This window comes from Larimichthys crocea, chromosome XX, assembly GCF_000972845.2.
Source record: "Larimichthys crocea isolate SSNF chromosome XX, L_crocea_2.0, whole genome shotgun sequence".
In the NCBI taxonomy this organism is placed as follows: Eukaryota; Metazoa; Chordata; class Actinopteri; family Sciaenidae; genus Larimichthys; species Larimichthys crocea.
This window is the reverse complement of record NC_040030.1, coordinates 18,453,236-18,475,013: the sequence shown is the minus strand read 5'-3', so window position 1 is coordinate 18,475,013 and position 21,778 is coordinate 18,453,236. Positions and strand designations below refer to the sequence as shown.

The window sequence follows — 21,778 nt, the reverse complement described above, 5'->3', positions numbered from 1 at the left end:
CCTCAGACTCTGGTTGGTCCAGGTCGAGCTCAGCGGACATAAGATCATGGATATCTGGACCACGACGAGAAAGACTGCTTGTTCATCTCTGAACATTATCTGAGAATCAGACAATAAGTGAAGAGTTCACAGATACATGGGAGATGACATGAGGAACAGCTGCTTCTTGTTTCTGGTTAAATAAATGTAAGTCACACTCATGACGGATGTGTAAGCGTGTCTCGGGGCGTTTACAGGATTTCATGGCTCCTTATTGATGTTGTATGATTTATAAATAACTGTCCTTTGAGTTCACGTCACACGCTATGACACAAACGTGATTATTCTAAATCCAGCTCAGTGCTGACGTTTGAAGTTCACTGTACAGTTTAAATGCATGGAGGATGTTTAATAAAGAACAAGAACATACGACTATCACTGTGTTCAGGTTTACAGACAGACAGACAGACAGACAGACAGACAGACAGACAGACAGACAGACAGACAGACAGACAGACAGACAGACTTTTGCACGGAAATGAAGTGCACACAGGAATTAAACATCTGCATATGAATTAAATCTATAAGTGTGTTAAGACGTGAACCTGTGCTGACGTCTGTACAAACAGAAAACTATATGAAAAGTAGAAAGTAAATAGAAATAATAACGTTAGAACAAGTTAACAGACACAAACTAAAGCTGTGTACATGTAAACATGTACATGAACATTATTCAGATGTTTGTGTTGTTGTGTAATAAAATGTAACATGATGTCATTAAACACTGAAGAACACACAGAAACATAGAATACATGATGGGGGTGGGACTGACCCCAGTGTTTGTAAGAATCTGGCTCCGGCCCTGCAAACACACACATAATAAAGATGGAGGCAGCAGCTACATCTGAAGTCTGCGGATGGAGCAGAGATGGAGCAGGGATGGAGCAGGGATGGAGCAGAGATGGAGCAGGGATGGAGCAGGGATGGAGCAGAGGTGGAGCAGCTTGGAAAGCAGCACAGAAAGACTTGAAGAGTTTCACCGCTGAGCCGTGAAATGAAAAGTAGCAGCTGATGTAGCAGCAGACCTGACCGGGTGGGGGAGGGTTCCAGCGGGCAGGCGGAGAGCGGGGAGAGGAGGAGGTGGAGGAGGGAGAGGAGGAGCAGGGAGAGGAGGAGGTGGAGGAGGGAGGGACTACTTTCTGTCAGCGCTGCAAGCTGACTACAAACTACAACTTTACTCGAAGGTTTGATGCAGAATGTAGGCCTGTGTTTGTGGTGGAGGTTTGTGGAGGTTAGGGTGGAGGTTAGGTGGAGGTTTGGGTGGAGGTTAGGTGGAGGTTTGGGTGGAGGTTTGGGTGAAGGTTGGGTGGAGGTTTGTGGAGGTTAGTGTGGAGGTTTGTGTGGCGGTTAGGGTGGAGGTTTGTGGAGGTTAGGGTGGAGGTTTGTGGAGGTTTGGGTGGAGGTTAGGGTGGAGGTTTGGGTGGCGGTTAGGGTGGAGGTTTGTGGAGGTTAGGGTGGAGGTTTGTGTGGAGGTTAGGGTGGAGGTTTGGGTGGAGGTTTGTGTGGCGGTTAGGGTGGAGGTTTGTGGAGGTTAGGGTGGAGGTTTGTGGAGGTTTGGGTGGAGGTTAGGGTGGAGGTTTGTGGAGGATCAGGTGGAGGATCGGGTGGAGGTTTGTGGAGGTTAGGGTGGAGGTTTGTGTGGAGGTTAGGGTGGAGGTTTGGGTGGAGGTTTGTGTGGCGGTTAGGGTGGAGGTTTGTGGAGGTTAGGGTGGAGGTTTGTGGAGGTTTGGGTGGAGGTTTGGGTGGAGGTTTGTGGAGGATCAGGTGGAGGATCGGGTGGAGGTTTGTGGAGGTTAGGGTGGAGGTTTCTCAGTGAATGTATAAACAAACAGACAGGAGAGCAGCGCGAGCGCCGACGTGAATAAATGGCTCCGTGTCCGCGTGAGTCCCTGGAGCTGCTGCCGCTGTCCATGGTGCTGCTCTCGGGCACAGCCCGCCGACACGTCGGCCTCTCACACACCGGGCTGTCCGCTCACACACACCGGGCTGTCCGCTCACACACACCGGGCTCCGTGTGTGAACTTATTCTGCGTGGACTCCACATTGATCCGAACACTACCTGCTGCCATCTTCATCAACTCTCACATCACATACAGCTCCTCGCTGAGTCCTCTCTGACGCTCATTGGCTCCCCGCCCTGTCCCTCTCGCGTTCGCAACTCCTGATTGGCTCGCCCCTCCCGCCTCCTCTCGTCCCCTCGCGCACTGAACAAGCAGCTCGGACCAATAGCGGCTCAGCTTGTGTCCAGAGGGCGGGAAGAAGGTGTTGGAGAAGGAGGAGGTGTCGGGGGGTCAGGCTGACAGAAATGGGGGAGAAGAGGCTGAAACAAACTGCCTCTGTGTGCGTGTAGAGGCTGGATGACTGGAACAAACTGCCACGTTCGGCCTCTGTGTGTGTGAAGAGGCTCGCAAACTGCCTGAGAGTGAGGCTTCATATGTATCTTCATATTTCATATTGTCTCTCTTAGTTCTGACTGCTGCTGCTGCCATGTTTGTTTTTCTTGTTGAAGCTGGAGGAGATGGATGAACAAAATGTCTACCCACACCCTGCTTTTTATTTCTTAGATTACATTTTTAAATGAAATGTCTTTTAAAGTAGTTTAAGAAGAACTTGAGTTTAAGTTTGTAACTGTGGCTCATCGTCACCACGTTACTGTATAACATTTATTTACTTTATTTTAATCACACTGTAAAAAATGAACCTAATTAGATTTGACTGAATATTAAAGATTACAAAATGTTAACTTTATTGTCACATGTACAGGACATACAGAGAGTTGAAATAGCATTCCCCTCATACTCCTGCTGCAAACAGCAATAGACATCAATATATAAAATATATACAAGTTTAAAGAGATCTAAGAAAAATACGGCAAATCTAAAAGATAAAAATTATAAATATGGCAAATATAAAAAGATATTCACAGTGTAGATGAAAGTATAAGCAGTATGAACAGTATACACGGTGTGATGTGTCAAGAATAAAAGATGTGTACAGTGTAAACAGCTTTGAATAAGAGAACAAAGGTATAAATCATACTGATGATCACAGTTAAAAAGTTTGACTCTACAGGCTGTTCAGATAAAGGTCAAACACTGTTAAAGTTTACAATATCATTTCAAAGTCTGTAGATGAATATATAAAGTGTAGAGGAGCGACAATGGGCCTTTCTATAAAGATTACTGTGAGAACAAGATAAATCCAGATTTCCCATGAGAGCTGAATAAAGTTTGTAATGTCCAACACGGCAGGATGATTTCAAACTCTGCATCCTGGATATAAACCAAACAGAGGTCATGATGGAAATATCCAAACATGACTCGTACAGCATGAAACCACGAGCTCTGATAGGTGAATGTAGTTAGATTACTTTAAAACATTGCTTCTAAAATGGGTTGCAGATCCGTTTTTACTGGGTCAGTTGGTAGACCAGCAAGCTCAGCCGTTGCTAGTTTATGTTAACTTATGTGTTAATGATCTATACCCAGAATAAGACATGTTTAATGGAGTAAGTTTAGGTCACCAGCTTTGAAGGCCCAGCTCCCCCTGAAGTCCCTCTGAATCTGGATCCAGTGTTTAGTCTGTAGACACATGGCAGACTCTGTGGAAGAGGATAAAAAGTCTCATTCTAATAAAAAACATAGTGAATTTATTTTCAGATGATTAAACACAAATGAAATCAGAGTTATGAAGATCATATTCTGTTCACAGAGCCAAGTTTACAGCAGATTGTCAAACACAACATGCACGTGTGGAAAGAAGAAGAAGATGGTGAGATGATGACTGTGATCCAACATGCTGGTTTATATGTGGAATAACATAACAACACATGGACATGTGTGACTCTCTTGTGTTGTCGACCTCTCTTCTTCTTTCTGCTCTGCTCTTTGTTGTTTTTAGGCAGAGCTCCCAACTTTAGTTCAGGGCAGCAGGAGTGCACCAGTTTCCTCATACATCACAATGTAGGTTACCTCATGATGTTCTCTCTGTGGTAACTTCATGAAAATAAAAAGTGTAACAGTATTTAAGAAAACAGAAAGGCCTGTGACACATTTGAACAATTTAATATAATATTAGTTTGTTCTTTAGTGTAAGATTTTAACTAGCAGCCGCACACGAGCAGGTCATTCAGTACGAACTCCTGTTACACAGTTAAACATCATTTCAAATCATAATGAAGAAAGTTCAAGAGATAACTGCATTTAAACATATGATGTAAATCCTGAGTTTAGTTACTTTACACCACTGGAGAGTATGCGGTCTAAAACTGTGTGTCCATATTCAAATTCATAATTTTGTGTATTTCTGGCTCTTTTTTTGGCTCCTTGTGCTTAAATAAATAAATATAATAGTAAATCTGTTTTTTATGGACGCTCTCGTGTGTGCTCTGTCTGTGTAATGAGGTCATCTCGGTGTAGTTTGATTATAAAAATAGAAAACATGAGACATTTAATTAAAAATACTCTGCTCTGTGTTCAAGTAGTTGTGGCTGTGCGGCCTCATTGCGCATGCCCAGTCTCTCTGTGTGTGTGTGTGTGTGGGGGGGGGGGGGCTCCATCCGGGAACTTCAGAATTACCATTGACAGCCGAAGCGCAACTTTTCCCCAGGCAAAGTGAAATCAAGCCGCGGACTCGGACAAAATATAGTTCCCGTTTTTCAACTTAAAATTAGCGAAAGAAAAGCGAACCCGCTCCCCCGTCGGACCCCTCGACGTTCGGCCGTCATCTGGAGAGGACCCGTGCGGGGCCTGAGCTCTTTCCGCCGGGTTTGGAGCACTTTTGAAGACGGGCGGAAAGTGGGTGATGAGTCCTAGCCTGTAAAAAGAAGCGAGAACTTGCTTTGCAGCCTGAGTAGTTCTTCTTTCAATTGTTATTGTCGCTTTAAAAAATCTTTAATTCACTTAAACTTCGTGTCGGCCGCGACGAAAGTGGGAGAAAAGTGCTTTTCTGGTCGGAACATGGAACTACAAGGCCTGCAAGAGGCGTTGAAAGTAGAAATCCAATGTCATCAGGTAAGTGAAACATCGTGTTATTCTAGCCTTAGTGCTGCTGTGAGGAGTGAGAGCAGGAGAAGGAGAAATGTGAAGGGATGAGGAGCCGAGCACTCCGAGGGAGAACTATGCGACAGAACCGGGGCGACACGGCGGCCGGAGTCCGATTAAAGTGCACTTTTCACGGGACTTTGGCTGATTGTCGTGGGTCTTTTTTCACCGAGCAACAAGAAAAATGTTTGGAGTGATAACGCTGCGGTGGTGGAGGAGGTGGTGGAGGTGGTGGTGGAGCTGTGTGGCGATCAGGACGCGACCTGAATATTTATGAGGTGCCGAGAGAAACTGAGTCGCCGTGGCTTCATCATCATCACCGCTTTGTTCCTCCCTGACACCCGAAAAACTTGAGACACTTTTATTTTTCTCCTTTAATTCTCATTTCACTCCTCCATCGCTCACAAACTAGTTGCACAGATGAAGCAAGACCCACAGGTAAAAAGAAAGAAAGGCTATATATTTATATAGAGAGAGATATACGAGGAGGAGAGAGGAGAGGAGGAGAGAGGAGAGAGGGAGTGTGGAGAAACTTTATCAGCATTAATCTGCCTCCTTCACGGACAGCTAACCAGTTAGCATCGCCCTTATTTAGTTATTATTGTGTTTTAGCCGCTCGGGCTAACAGCTGCACACGGTGACTGTGCTGCGATAAGAACAACCTGAACTTTGCCTGTTGTGTGTCGGTGCTGACTGTGTCTGACCCGCAGGATGCAGAGCTCAAGAGACCGAAACACGACCGGCAGACACGGATAACGGCGCTGAGCGATAAACAAGTAAGCTAATGTTTGTGTGTGTGTGTTACTGTGTGTGTGTTACAGTGTGTGTGTTACAGTGTGTGTGTTACAGTGTAACAACATGGAGGCTGTTGTTAGTTGTTGTTTCTCGTATTAAACCTTCTCCTTCTCCTTCTCCTCGTCGTGTCGCGGCCGTTAGCCCGGCTCGGCTTTTCCCGCCTTCTTCTTCTTCTTCTTCTTCTTCTTCCCGCGGCTCAAACTTGTGTCATGTTGGAGAAATTTGTAGCGTCCATTTTGAGGAGGTCGACATGTTTCTGGTGTATAAATATAATAAAGAGCTACTAACTCTGCGGCTCACACTGTGTGTGTGTGTGTGTGTGTGGTGTCAGGGTGGAGTTGGTGTGGGTGAAGCTGGCCGGTACCGTCCCGGTGGAGTCGGTTATAAACCGTGTTTTTAAACAGCTCCCGTGTTTTGTGACTTTATACTTAGTCTGCTGGTATTATTGCTGCTCCTCACGTGACCCCCAGCGGCGCCTCTGATTGGCTCACGGTTACGCTTTCACTTTTCTACTATGGCTGACAAACGCTGTCCTATATTAACTTTGAGGCAGGTGTGTGTGTGTGTGTGTGTGTGTGTGTGTGTGTGTGTGTTCATTCAGCACCGAGGCCAGCTCCTCCAGCTCCTCCTGCTCCTCCAGCTCCCCCCGGCTGCTGCTGCTGCACCGCCCCGCCGGTCGGTCCCAGCCCGACAGCAGCGCACACTGAACTTCCTCCACATTAGCAAAGAAGAAATCAAAGAAAATAGGTCGATTTTTTTATTTTTGTTTTTATTCGGCTCGTGTTTGGGAGTCGCTGACATTCACAGAGGAATGCAGCTCAGTGAGCAGCAGCCTCGGCCGCTGCAGTTCCACTTCGAGCCTTTAAACTTGCTGTTTGTTTAGAGCTCTGATCCGGAGCAAACCTTGTTGTTGTTGCTGTTTCTTCTTCTTTCAGTTTGGTAGTGGAAGCTTCCATTTTGAGAGAGAAACGGGGGGTGGGGGTGGTGGTTGCTCGCTCACTCGCTCGCTCGCTCTCCCCCCTTCATCCTCCCATCCATCCATCCACCCCCCCCCTTTTTCTAGCATGGAGAGGAGGGAGGAGAAAAAAGTCTGCAGAGTTTCGTGCAGGAGGAGGAGGAGGAGGAGGAGGAGGGGGGATGGGCCCCATTCATGCCTAACATTACCATTTTGATTGCTTTGATGCTGTTTTTGGTTTGGAGGTTTGAGGGGGAGGGGTGGCAGCGAGCACAGAGACAGAAAGCCCAGTCAGCACTGCACGGCGGCGGCAGAGATGTTTTTAATCACAACACAGCACCACTCTGAATCTTCTTCTTCTTTATTTAGCAGCTTAATGTGACCTTTACGTTTCCTCCTCCACACACACCAACAGCTGCTTTTCACCGCTCCAGCACAGGTTTAATGACGAGCGCTCAGGGGCTGTGTCACCGACAGAAATAAACTCGCCTTGAACTTTGTGAGCGGCTCACAGTGAAAGTGTTCATCAGCCGGACGCACAAACGGTTAAATAAACCCAGTGAGTGTTCAAGGAAGCTTCTCCAGGCCTGGAATAAAGCCTGGAGGTCATTTCATGGTCACAGCTCGAGGCCTGGAGGTGGAACTTTGAGAGAGTGACGGATGATTATAAAATAAAAATAACACATTCATGAATGAGACTGCAGACTCTGTCTCTCTCTGTCTCTCTGTCTGTCTGTCTGTCTCTCTCTCTGTCTGTCTCTCTCTGTCTGTCTCTCTCTGTCTGTCTGTCTCTCTCTCTCTCTCTCTCTCTGTCTCTCTGTCTCTCTCTCTCTTCACTATAACATCTCTCTCTCCTTGATCCTCTCTGTGTTTTTGAAGAAGAAGAATGGATTCATTGATTGAGCCTCACTCTGCTCCACTTGCTCTGTGTTGCATCATGGCATCAGTTTGTTCTGTCAGGTGCAGAGAAGTTTTTTTCGTTGTTTGTGTTTTTCTTTAAAGCGGATGCTGATCGATGGAGCGGGTGGAGCGGAGTCGACGGTTTAACTCAGTTTTCACGTTGAAGTTGAGACAAAGGCCGCAGATGCTCACATGAAAGTAGTAAAGTCCTCTTCAGATCCAGCATCTGTAACCATGGATACTGAGTCTGTGTGTGTGTGTGTGTGTGTGTGTGTGTGTGTGTGTTTATGATCTACAACATGAGACTGCAGATGAAGGCTGAGTCTGATTGGTGCAGGTACCTGTGACGGCTTCTCTCATTGGACGGCACAGAGAGGAAAAGGTGCGGCCTAGAGCGACTCACAGTTTAAAGTGTTTGAGTCAGGTTTGTTTAGTGTGTGTGTGTGTGTGTGTGTGTGTGTGTGTGTGTGTGTATAAAGGTCGTGACTAATGCCGTGCGTCCCATTTCCAGAGGCTGTGAAGTACACACGATGCGTTCATGTTGTTTCTGTTGGACTCGTTCAGTCGTGGTTAATAAGTCACGTGATCCTGGCAGGTAAAAACTGATCTGGAGTCAGCTGAAGTGTCACGTGATCGTCGTTCCCTCCTTTAATGGAGGCTCAGTATGTTTTCTTACATCGTCCTGTTCTGTAGTCGTTGTCGTTTGATGGTCGCTCGTGAAGAAGAACAAAGTTTACCCACACCGTGCTCCGGTGACGTTACAGGTGTTGGAGGTGGGCGGTGGGTGATTGGTTTGAGAGACCTCTGTTAGCTCTGAGCTAACACTGAGTTTGAAGTTTTCTGTGTGATGACGGACTCGTGATATTATGGTTAAAGAAACGATCTCAAACATCATTACGTCTGCGTAACGTTGACAACAAAACTTTGATGCAGGTCACGTCATACGTGTCATCATAAGACTTCAAATCAACAAACTCACTTCACCTGTTCGACTTGCAGCCAATCAGAATGTGTTGTTGTGTCACCTGTGAACACGACCCGACCCGGTCAGACCTGGTACACCTGTACGTTTAGAAACACAGAGACCTGATATATGTGTGAGGTCAAGATCCAGCAGTACGCGGTGTGAGGCGTTCAGGAAACATCGAGTGTCGTCGTCTGAGATCGCGGGATAAAGCCGCGTCGTCCCGTTAGCTTCATTCAGTTCTGCTCCGGACGTCACTTCATCCGGTCGCTGTCTGATACTCGATTGTCCAAACGAATACTCGAGTACTCGAGCTGGCCTCGTTTTAACATCAGCTGTAACATTTCAAATTAAAAGCACTGTGGATGTTTGTTTCCAGCTGTGAGCAGCTGCTCTGTTTGTGTGAATGCATCAGGAAACCAGGTTACACGCTCCGCACTCACCTGGTCCACATGCAGCACAGAAGTCATCGGGTTTCTACCTGCGACCTTATTTTTAAAGGGTCTCAGCGTCACAAGAAACCTGTTCATCTCCAGGACAGCTCTAGTTTGTCTTATGTAAAGTCATGAAATCCTGTGTTATTATGTACTGCAGATGAAGGCAGGTCACATTAAACTGATTCCAGTTCAGCTGAAAGCTGTTTAAAGACGACACATACGTCAGCTCTGCTGGGTAATTGGACGTTTGAGAGGATGGAGAAGTCGTCTCTGATGGGAGGCCCTCCAGCCCTCCATCCTCGACCTCCTCCTGCCAGGCCGGGGTAAAGGCTCGGTAGCCGTGGTCACATTCATCCTCGTACGGACTTATTGAAGTCTCTGTGGTCGTATGGAGTCCGGCGAGCAGGCGAACTTTCCCAGCATCTTAAACCAAAGTGTGGATAATCCCACGGCAGCTCATTACAGCCTTCTGCAGGGCTGATTAAACCAGGAGAAGGTTTGGGGATTTGTGCTGGACTAACTCGTGGTGTTACAGAGCCGGACTCCCTGCAGGCTGTTACAGGCCGAGCTGTAAACAGGCTGTTTGAACAGGTTTCTCATCAGTTCACCAGTTTACTGGAACCGTGAAGAAGCTTTAACAGACCGATAGTGACCTATAAACAGATACCTGGAATACATGTAATCCCTCTGTGGACAGCTAACAGCAGCTAACAGCAGCTAACAGCAGCTAACAGACTGAGCTAACAGCAGCTAACAGCAGCTAACAGCAGCTAACAGCAGCTAACAGACTGAGCTAACAGCAGCTAACAGACTGAGCTAACAGCAGGTACAGTTGGCAGCAGTACTGAGTGAAGCTGATGAAGACCATGTGACGTGGTCAGAAGTGAGTAAGGAGACCTTTAGTGGTGTTTTTCAAACGTTGAGGCTCCTCGCAGTAAATCTGAGTAAAACTTTATTTTGATAACTAGAGGAAGTTATCTTTATGTAAACACTCCCTGCTGCTCTCTGATTGGTCGATCTCTCCCTGCTGCTCTCTGATTGGTCGAGAGGAGTGTGTGGACTAAAGGGCAGCCTCAGAGGACCATGAATCAGTCCCCGGTCGTCCTCGCGCTCTCGTCCTCCCGTTTTCTGTTGGCTGGTTTTAATCAGTGTGAGGCTCGTTTGATGTTAATTAAGAGGAACAGGAAGTCTGTGATGAATCCCCGCACTTCCTGAACTGATCCTTCACATTAAAATAATCCCTTCTCTTCCCTGTAGACTTTTAATTTTTAAACATCTGCAGAAAAAAAAGCAGCAAATATGTTTGAATAAAGTCTGACCCAGTTTGAATGAAGTTCTGAAGCTGTGGTTCTGTGATCAGTGAGATGACTGGATCAAACATGCATCATGTTAGATCAGCTGTGTATATTTCTATAATCAGACCTCGCTGGGTCGGCTGCTCTCAGATCAGCCTTCCTCCGTCTCTGCGGCCTGGTTTGTATCAGCCTGCAGTCGTGGCTCCGTATGACAGCTTCTTATTACCGAACAGCAAACAGTCATTTCCAGAGACGGCAGGAAAGTGCTGATGTAGCAGATGTAGCAGATGTAGCAGGGCCAGCCAGCAGGCGGAGAGGCTGCGATGAATTAACCCGTGTTGACTGCCGTGCTGCTGCTGCTGCTGCTGCTCGCGCTCAAACACTTTGTCATCTCGTCCACGCAGCAACACAGTGTAATGTAAATCTGAGTTTATTAACCTTTGGACAACCAAACCACAACGTTCAACCTGCACGTTATTTATAACTGACGTGTTTCATTCTCAGCTCTTTATCTCCATAAACTGTCTAAATGTTATTGTACATGTTTCATCTGCAGCTCACATTTATGATCACAGGCTGCATTTTTACATTTATTGTTATGACATGAAACAATAATCGATCACGTTAGAACTGTTTCCTGGTGTGGCACCAGTACACGTGTGTGTGTGTGTGTATATGTATGTGTGTATTATATTTATATATAGTTACATATTCAAATTATATATTTTAATACATTGATTGGTATTAATTTTTCTCCATTAAATGTCTTAAAGTGACGTCTTATTTTGTCTAAATCTCAAAGATGCTTAGTTACAACTAAAACCATCATGAGTTTCATTACACGATTATCAACCAAAAGAATTCACGATATTCACGGTATTATCACAATATCTCTACAAAATAAAAATAACAATAATGCTGTGAATAACTTTTTTGTCAGAAGAATTAAACGTGAACTTATAAAAATAAGGTGGAGAGCGTCTGTAACTTTAAATCTGTGAAATTATACAGAGTGGGAACCACACATGTAGAGCAGAAAGACACAGGGATGATTTAAGAGGATCCAGATTTATTTTATTTATTAATATCACAGTTCTGGTCAGTATTTGTAATTAAATATTGGGATAAAAATGTTTTTGGTGAATTCGCTGACAGCCTCCCTGCCTACGTATCCCATCATGCACTCTAATAAAACTTTATTACCAAAATATCAGGACGTCATCTGATGAAGATAAAATTTGGACTTTTATCTGACGATGTTGTAAAAGTACAAACTTAAGTTCATGAATGATTTCTTTCTTTCTTCAGATTATTTAGATATGTTTTACTTTATTTTGACACTGTGTTCCCTCACAGTATCTTAAATACTCGTATATATTTAATACGTCATATTTGTAGCGTTCATACAGTCGATTGACTTGAAGCTTCCTGACACAGACGTAAAGCCTCCTTCTTCTTCTGTGGTGTTTGAAGGTGGCAGGTGAAGCATCCTTCAGTCTTGTTTTCCTTCAGGGGAGTCAGACTGTGCTGCAGCGCTCGGATTATCCTCCTCGAAACGCCGTGAAAATTGCTGTAATAATTCAGAGATTGCCTGTGAGCCTGACGCACAGAGCCTCTCTCCGTTTGACAAAGTGCTCCAGTCATCTGCATGTTTTCTTCATGACGGCGCCGTGTCATCACTCCATTTCACGCACACCGCAACTTTTAATTGTTGCCGTTTCACGGACATCAGCGTGTTTCCTCAGACATCGGGCTTCAGGACGGGGACAGTCCATGATACCGGCACTTTGATATTCACAGAGTTCAGCCTGATCCTCGTCTGAAGGTGTGAAGTTCACATGTTAATGAAGTAAAACATCTGTTAGCTCCAACGCTCTGATTCACACACGAGCTTCAGGCTAAAGCAGCTAACAGCAGCTACAGAGACACCGTCCATCTGATTGGTTTATTAAAGTTACGTAACGTGACGTCTTGTGGAGGTCAGCTGATCTCTTCAGTCGTTGGTCGTCGTGGTGACGAGCTGCAGCCCAGTATCATAGCAACACGTTCTATCACCGTCCAGTCACCTGAGCCTCAGGAACAGGAACAGCACAGTCTGCTCAGACCTTCAGAATAAAAGCATCCTTGTCTCGTCTCGGCCTTCTAGCTGACCGACACCTCAGATAACGTCTCCGCGAAGACGGGTCTAAGTCAGGTTTCCTGTGCTGCCTTCAGGGACACTCTGTTTATTAGTTTTATTTGATTTTATCTATTGATATTTGATTATTATTTATTTGATATTTGACCTTTATGTGATGAGGCAGCTGGCAGTCCTGTGTCCTGTGTGGCCTCCGTCCTGAAGCAGCAGTCAAAGGGTTGAACGTTGGAACTCACCTTGACGGCGTCATTCAGAGGACAGTTCAGGATCGGCTTCCTGTTGAAGCGTCTTCCTTCCTGTAAAGGTCACAGCAGCATAACGTATCGACTTCTCCCTCCATAAGGTTTTTCCAGCTCGTCTCCGCGTTGATAAGCGGGCGGAGCGGCAGGCGGGCGGAGGCTTCGGTCAGCAGCTTACCGGCTGACAACACCGCTGTGCACAGTCAGCACACGGACCGCTTTATCATCAAACGCTGAGCCGCAACATCTCAACCCGCTTTATGGCAGATTATTCTGACAGTTACCATGACAGCAGCACCTTAAATGTCTCCGAGCAGAGACTTCACTGGGACAAAGCTGCGTCTCTCACAGAAACAAACAGGAAGTGTTGATGCCTGTCAGAGTAAAAGCATTTCATTTTAGATTGGACAGTGAGTTAAAGTGAGCGTGTCCGGACAGGACGCCGCCGTGCACACGTGTGATTGACCCCGCAGACTGACTGCTGCTCCCATAACCCCCTTCACCTCCATCAGTCGGCGTCTGAACCTGACGGTGTTACATCGAGTTTCTGTCACGTCGGGACTCGTGCAGCTGTTTTCTGACCTCGAGGTGTTCGAGCTCGATGCTGCTGATTCCTGTCTCTGCTCGTCTGCAGAGACGAAACTCTGAAACCAAACCGGACACAAAAACACAACACGCATGAACAGCTGGTACAAAGGGATTCGAACCTTCGAGACTTGATGTGGTGTTCACAGACTGTCGAAAACCCGGACGTAGTCTCTGTGACGTCCCCGCAGACTGTCTAAAACCTGGACGTCGTCTCCGTGACGTCTGATTGGTCGTGCTGTGCGGAAAATGTTTTCAGGTTACAGGATAAAATGTGGAGTTTGTTGCCATGGCGACGCCATTTTAGAAACGAGGGTTGGATCTGTAAGCGTCAGTCTGATGTGGTTTAGTCCCTCCGATGGTTGCCGTTGGTTTCATAAGTCGGAGGCGCTCCCTCCCTCCCTGCCTCGCCTCCTCCTGCTTTTGTTTTAACTTTTAACTGAGCTCCTCTTTAATCTTTTATTCATCCTCTGAACTAAAGAGGTCATCCTGATTAAACATTGAGTGCCGCGCTGCACTTTACAAGGAGGAGAGGGAGGACGAGGAGGAGGAGGAGAGGAAGAAGGAGAAGGAGGAGGAGAAGGAGTAGGTGTTGGCAGACTGACAGTGTTGTTGGTGTTCTGGCTGCCAGGCGTCGCCTCCTGTCATCACCGGGTCTGTTTCCCGCCGCTGGGATCAGACATCTCTGCTGACCCGTCCCTCAGAGGAGCAGAAGAAGAAGAAGAAGGAGGCGGCGCCTGGTGTAATTAAGTCAGTGCTCATTAATACAGACAGTGATGTCATCAGTCAGCTGCTGAATCAGCATCCTGAGCTCGGACCTCTGAGATGATGAGGCGTTAGAATGACATCATCATCAGTTTGTGACCTGAGCTGTGGACGGTGGGTCGATCTTCAGCCGATCATCTGAAACAAACTTTTATTCAATATTTCTGAATCATCTTTAATGTTTCTGTGGACCAAGGTTTGTTTTCAAGTTCAATAAGATAGAGAAGAGTTCATGTACAGTGTGAATATTTATTCTCCGTGACAGTGAACTGAATATATTTGATATTTGATATTTGAGGACGTCGCCTCCAACGGATTTTAAACATTTTCTGAGTGTGATCACTTCCCGTGTCTCTGTGAGGACGCGGGTCCCGCGTCCTCACAGAGACACGGGAAGTGATCACACTCAGAAAACCCCGTGAAGACAGAGGAATGTTATTGTCTTCAGCAGCAGCTGCTTCCTTCAGGCCGTCCAGGCCTCATTCTGTGTGTGTGTGTGTGTGTGTGTGTGTGTGTGTGTGTGTGTGTGTGTGTGTGTGTGTGTGTGTGTGTGTGTGTGTGTGTGTGTGTGTGTGTGTGTGTGTGTGTGTGTGTGTGTGTTGGACCTGAGCAGAGAAAAGAGGTCAATCATGGAGCAGCTAACAAAGAGCGAGCTCTGATTACTCTTTGTTATGGAAACCAGCTCGCTCTGCGCCGCGCTCACATTGGTCTCCTGCTGTCCACGGCAGCCTCTGATTGGACGTCTGACATCCATGGAAATGTGGAAAGCGGCTGGGTCGGGTCAGAACCCGTCAGACAGAAGAACTCCGCTCAGAACTGTGTTTAAATCAGAAAGCGTGTGGGCGGAGCCTGTGTGTTTGGCCTTCTTACCCACAATTCATTTGCATACTCCTTCTAGGCCAGCCTCCCACAATGCCCTGCTTTTTATGCATTATTGAGTCTCCTGGCTTCTTTTTAAAGCGGGAGAGGCCTCGCCGTGAAGGAAGTAGGACTCCGTGTTCAACACGCGGCTTCAAAGAGCCCGTTAAAGATTGATCAGGGTGGAGCTGACGGAGGTCTCAGGCGGAGGACGACAGTGAGCTGAGACGATCCGTCTCCGGTAAATGTTCCTGAAGTGAATTTCACTATGAACTCCTTGAGTCGAGTGTTTCCACGGTAACGGCTTTGCTCCTCAGGTTTAGCAGCAGTTAATTAGCTGACTGCTAATTAACTGCTGCTAACAGAACCGGGCTCAGCAGCCGGACTGGACCGGACCGGGTCAGAGCCTCTGAGACCAGCAGGGAATAACGTGACAGTACCGCGGTTCGTCTCCTCCGTGCCGCCCGGCGCCTCATAATGAACGACTCTGCATCACATGACACATTCATCATCTCCTCCTGTGTTGCATCATGGGACAGCAGGGAGGTGTAGTAAATCAGGACACCTCCTCCTGGAGAGAGAGAGAGCACCATCAGCTGCAGGAGGCTCCGTCACTTCTTCAAATCCAACTCTGTCTTTGTTCCCGTGAAGAATAAAAAGGTGAATGTTTGACCTGCAGGCGTGTGCTGATCAAATGATCGTTAAGCTTTAATTAAATGGAAGTCATAAAACGCTAACGAGACCTTCCTGCAGGCGACACAGACACAACATGCCAATGACATGCCAACAACATGCCAACAACGTACCAACAACGTACCAACAACGTACCAACAATGTACCAACAACGTACCAACAACGTACCAACAATGTACCAACAACATGCCAACAACATGCCAACAACGTCCCAACGACGTCCCAACGACGTCCCAACGACGTACCAACAATGTACCAACAACGTACCAACAACGTACCAACAACATGCCAACAACGTACCAACAATGTACCAACAACGTACCAACAACGTCCCAACAACATCCCAACAACGTGCCAACAACATCCCAACAACATCCCAACAACGTGCCAACAACATACCAACAACGTACCAACAACATGCCAACAGCATGCCAACAACGTGCCAACAACGTGCCAACAACATGCCAACAACGTCCCAACAACATCCCAACAACGTCCCAACAACATCCCAACAACGTCCCAGCAATGTACCAACAACATGCCAACAACATGCCAACAACATGCCAACAATGTACCAACAATGTACCAACGACGTCCCAACAACATGCCAACAACGTACCAACAACGTCCCAGCGACGTCCCAACAACATGCCAACAATGTACCAACAACATGCCAACGACGTGCCAACAACGTCCCAGCGACGTACCAACAATGTACCAACAACATGCCAACAATGTACCAACAACATGCCAACAATGTACCAACAACATCCCAACAATGTACCAACAACATCCCAACAACGTACCAACAACATCCCAACAACGTACCAACAACATCCCAACGACGTGCCAACAACATGCCAACAACATGCCAACAACGTACCAACAACGTCCCAGCGACGTACCAACAACATGCCAACAATGTACCAACAACATGCCAACGACGTGCCAACAACGTCCCAGCGACGTACCAACAATGTACCAACAACATGCCAACAATGTACCAACAACATGCCAACAATGTACCAACAACATCCCAACAATGTACCAACAACATCCCAACAACGTACCAACAACATCCCAACAACGTGCCAACAACATTCCAATGATGTACCAACAACATCCCAACAACATCCCAACAACATCCCAACAACGTACCAACAACATGCCAACAATGTACCAACAGCGTACCTCAACGTACCAACGACGTACCAACGACGTACCAACAACATGCCAACAACATACACGAAACGTTTCTCAGCTCAAACACTGAAACACAAAGTTATTCTCGTTATGAAGTCCTCTGATTCTAATAACAGAACAAACTACATAAACTAATAACAGAATCACAACAAACGACGTGCAGGTGAAAGGAAGTTTAAGATTTTAAGAAATTAGATTTTAATTTATTAATTTTTTAACAGACGGCTGAAGAGTGACAGGAATGTGGAGAGAGAGACGGGGAGCAGCGAGGACTGAGCCGCCCCAGGAAAGGGAACAAAATCTTCTTTTCCTGTTGTCTAATTAAAATGTTTATTTATGTGACTTAATTCAAACTGATCTATTTCTATTTTATTAGAACTCTTCACAAACGTTGAGTCTGTGTCGACCTCTTTACGACCTTCATGTCGTTTTGCCGCTCCTCGTCTCTTCTAACGCCTCCAGGTCGTCGGTTATTTATCGGCGGTCACTGCATCGCGGCATGCTGCGCGGCGTTTAGTGCGGTCTTCATCATGCCGGTGATGTAATGTGATGAACGACCCCGTGACCTTCCACAGAGGCGGCGGCGTCGCAGGCCCCTCGGCGTCGTGGCGTCACTCAGACTCACGGAGCTGTGGAGGACGACAAAGGGCTGATGGGAGCGATGACACAGGAGTGTGTGTGTCGTCCTCTGAGACAAACTCAAACATTAAAACAACGTTTGAATTAGAGACGCCTCAAACGAGTCAAATCAGATGATTTCTGTTGAGTTCTGGCACAAATGGACACTTTCTATCATCGTTGGTTCAGATATTTCCTCCTGTTCTTCCTGGATCTGGTGCTGGGTCCAAACCTTTAGTAGATGGAGGTAAACGGGTGGTGCTGATGGGATCATGTTAAGCTGTGATGAGCTGTCAGGTCGACGCCTCTCTGTGTCTAATCCCGTCATCCCCTCAAATCTGATCTCATCCTCAGATCTCAGCCTCGCTCAGGGCGCCGCTGCTTCATCCTGATAATGACTTTTAGTTTGAGGAAATCCGTCCAATCAGAGCTCAGTGACATGACAGTAAGACGCGGAGATCCCTCCATCTGTGAACCACCAAACAGTTAACGTGTTTAAACTGTGGCTTCAATTCAACACTCAACTTTATTTAAACCAGCCTGAAGACAACAGCTCATTGGAATATTTAAATCTAAAATGAAGCTTCCAACTAATTTAAAAAGAACATTTCCGTCCACCACATCACTAACCTGCCTAAAACCTGGACGTAGTCTCTGTGACGTCCACGCAGACTGTCTAAAACCTGGACGTAGTCTCTGTGACGTCCCCGCAGACTGCCTAAAACCTGGACGTAGTCTCTGAGACTTGGTAGTTGTCCAAATGTTTGTTACCCATCAGCCTCTGCTGTTTGGCTGTCTTCTCGTTGTCGTCCCACAGACAACTCGTCGTCCTCTCAGCGGTTGTCTATGATGGTGGAGGCTGAGGCAGTGGTCTCCTCCTCCTCCTCCTCCTCCTCCTCCTCCTCGGTGTGTCGGCTGTTCTTTGAAGTGCAGTGTGTGTTTCTTTCTTTCCTTCAGGGAGGCTCTCAGCCTTCATCCAGACTCCTCCCTCTGCCCGCCGCTCGGCAGCGTCCTGATCGTCTTCAAAGTTTGGGGACATTCAAAGTGTGTGAGAGCCTTGAAGGTTCACAAAGGTTCAGCTGCTGCTCAGCCTTAGAGTGTGTGTGTGTGTGTGTGTGCTCTCAGGTCACAGCATGTTTAAACCTTCACGTCTGTACAGAGTTATAAAGGCGAGATGGTCGAGGTAAACTCTGTTCTTCTTCGATGTGTCAATTCAAAACATTATCTGTTATTACATCTCTGTGTGTGTGTGTGTGTACACATGTACTCGGAGTGTGTGTTTTTGGTAGCCGCGGCAACATGTATGTGAGCGGATGAAATTTCAGTTCAAACATCAGGAAGTGAAAAACACCAAAACCATCATTTCTATTATTGATCTGCAACAATCAGCCGATTAATTATCAATTATTAAATGAATCAGCAGCTTTTTGATCATGAGTCTTTTTTTGTTTCGTCCTCTGACAGTAAACTGAAGATCTTTGACGTCTGACGACGTCACCGTGAACTTTTCAGTCTTGGACAGATTCATGGATGATAAAAATGTTAGTGTCAGCATTAATCTGCAGATTCTTGTTTAAAATGGTGAGGTGATGTCTATTAATGAAGTTATTCATCATATCAACAGAAACAGTTTGAATCTTTGCTGCTAAAACTGACCACAGATCAGATTTACAGGTGAGACCACCTCAGCAAAGATCCCAAACAGCCTGACTGCAGGTAATGAGCAGTCTGAACACGTCATCCACATGTCTGCGTGATGGAGGTGTCAGACGAGTGTTCAGGACGGCATCAGACCCGGTTACCTCCCCGAGCGAGCTCGTTAGCGCTCCGTTAAGACGTGGAGTCGAGGAGTGAGAGCGTGGAGAGAAAACAGAGAGAGAGAGAGAGAGAGAGAGAGATGTGTGTCTGCGTGAGTCACTCACCTAAAAATATCAGCCATATTCGTCCTGTTCTCTCGCCGAGGTACGCTGACCCATGACTCACCGCTTCAGCTCCAACGCTTCGAACGCAGCCGACGTTCAGGGAAGACCTGCCGGTGTGACCGTCAGGTCGGGGCGATCGTCAGGGCGAAGAGGGGGCGATCGTCAGGGCGAAGAGGGGGCGAGGACGGGGCGATCGTCAGGGCGAAGAGGGGGCGAGGACGGGGCGATCGTCAGGGCGAGGAGGGGGCGAGAGAGAGAGGGAGACAGACAGAGAGAGAGGAGAGAGACAGAGAGAGAGAGGGGAGAGAGACAGAGAGAGAGGTGGGGTCGACACACCCGCTGTGTAACATGGATTACTGCTTGCTCACAAACGACGAGAAACTGCGAGACAACCGACAAAACGTGTCTCCATGTTTCTACGGAAACTGTCGGCGTCCTTGAAAGCTGACGCAGTAAAAGGTGCCGAGATAGAGGCTGCTGAATACAACTATCCTGAATACGCACAGACTTCGATCCCTCACCGGGCTTCCCACCACATTCAGCCATCATAAACAGTCTGCCCATTAAATGGACTTCATTGTTTTTAACTTCCTGTTTTGCTTTGTTAATGATCGTTGTTTTTGGACATTAAGACTAACTCACTGAACTCACAGTCGTATTAAATGTTTCACTTTGACACGGTCAACCCGACCAACATATCGTGTCCAAGTTAACGTCCTGACAACCTTTAAAAAAACCGTTCCAGCTCTCAGCTGCTGTAGAACCCCCCCTCGCCCTACACCCCCCCTCTTCCCTGACGATCCTCCCCATCTCACCTTGACATCGCCCCTCCTCGCCTGCCCTCTTTTCTACTCTCGCCCTGACGACCCTCTCGCCCGTACGTGCCCAGCTCGCCCCCCTCTTCGCCCTGACGACGCCCCGTCCTCGCCCCACTCCTCGCCCCTGACGGATCGCCCCCTCTTCGCCTGCCGATCGCCCCCTCTTCGCCCGTCCTCGCCCCCCCTCGCCCTGACACTCGCCCGTCCCTCGCCCCCCCTCTTCGCACCTGACGATCGCCCGGTCCTCGCCCCCCCTCTTCGCCCTGACGATCGCCCGTCCTCACCCCCTCTTCGCCTGACGATCGCCCCTCTTCGGCCTGCCGTCGCCCCTCCTCGCCCCGTCTCGCCCCCCTCCTCGCCCTGACGATGCCCCGTCCTGACACCCTCTTCGCCTGACGATGCCCCGTCCCTCGCCCCCCTCTTCGCCCCTTGGGAGACGCCCCGTCCTCGCCCCCCTCTTCGCCTCCTGACGGATCGCCCCGGTCTCGCCCCCCTCCTTCGCTGACGATCGCCCCCCCCTCTTCGCCTGACGATCGCCCCTCTTCGGCCTGACGATCCCCCTCTTCGCCTGACGCATCGCCCCCTCTTCGCCTGTACAATCGCCCCCCCTCCTCGGCCCCCTCTTCCGCCCTGACGATCGCCCTGTCCTCTCCCCCTCTTCGCCTGACGATTCCCCCTCTTCGCCTGACATCGCCCCCGTTCCTCGCCATCCTGCCTGACGATCGCCCCGTCCTCGCCCTGACGGATCGCCCTCGTCCTCGCCCCTGACGATCGCCCCGTCCTCGCACTGACGGATCGCCCCGTCCTCGCACTGACGATCGCCCGTCCTCGCATGACGATCGCCCCTCCCCATGCCCTGAGATCGCCCCCTCCTTGCCCTGACGATCACCCCCTCCTCGCCCTGACGATCGCCCCCTCTTCGCCCCTGACGATCGCCCCGACCTGACTGTCACACCGGCAGGTCTTCCCTTAACGCTAGCTGCGTTCGAAGCGTTGGAGCTGAGCTGGAGTATGGGTCAGGTTTTTTTGTAACACCCCCTTTTTTTTTTTTTTCCCGGCGACGAACAGGACGACTACTTGCTGGACTGATTATTTTTAGTGTGAGTGACTCACCGCAGACACACATCTCTCTCTCTTTGTTTTTCTCTCCCCGCTCTCCACTCCTCGACTCCACCGTCTAACGGAGCTCTAACGAGCTCGCTCGGTGAGGGTGGGGTACAACCGGGTCTGATGCCGTCCTGAAAAATCGTATGAAACCTCATAAAGAAGACATGTGGGATGACGTGTCATACTGCTCATACCGCAGTCAGGATGTTTGGGATCTTTGGCTGAGGTGGGTTACCTGTAAATCTGAATCTGTGGTCATTTTAGCAGCAAAGATTCAACCCTGTTCTGTTGACTTGTGAATAACTCATTAAAGACGTCACCTCACATTTTAAACAAGGAATTGCAGATTAATGCTGACACTAACATTTTATCACCATCAAATCTGTCCAAGACTGAAAAGTTCACT

The 21,778-nt window shown here is 47.9% G+C and overlaps 1 protein-coding gene across 4 annotated transcripts in view; it reads left to right on the top strand.

The window, feature by feature from the left end:
- The first annotated feature begins 4,613 nt into the window (after nt 1-4,613).
- Nucleotides 4,614-21,778, top strand: part of phf21b (PHD finger protein 21B) — a 63,421-nt gene continuing 46,256 nt past the window's right edge. For 2 of the 4 annotated variants that reach the window (XM_027272230.1, XM_027272229.1), the window contains exons 1-2: nt 4,614-5,051; nt 5,792-5,857. In XM_027272230.1, coding sequence (XP_027128031.1) covers nt 4,998-5,051; nt 5,792-5,857 — 120 coding nt within the window. In that variant the 5' untranslated portion in view covers nt 4,614-4,997. Of the gene's footprint in view, nt 5,052-5,073; nt 5,520-5,791; nt 5,858-21,778 lie in introns of those variants that run through there. The other 2 variants (XM_027272231.1, XM_027272232.1) reach the window with 2 other exon arrangements.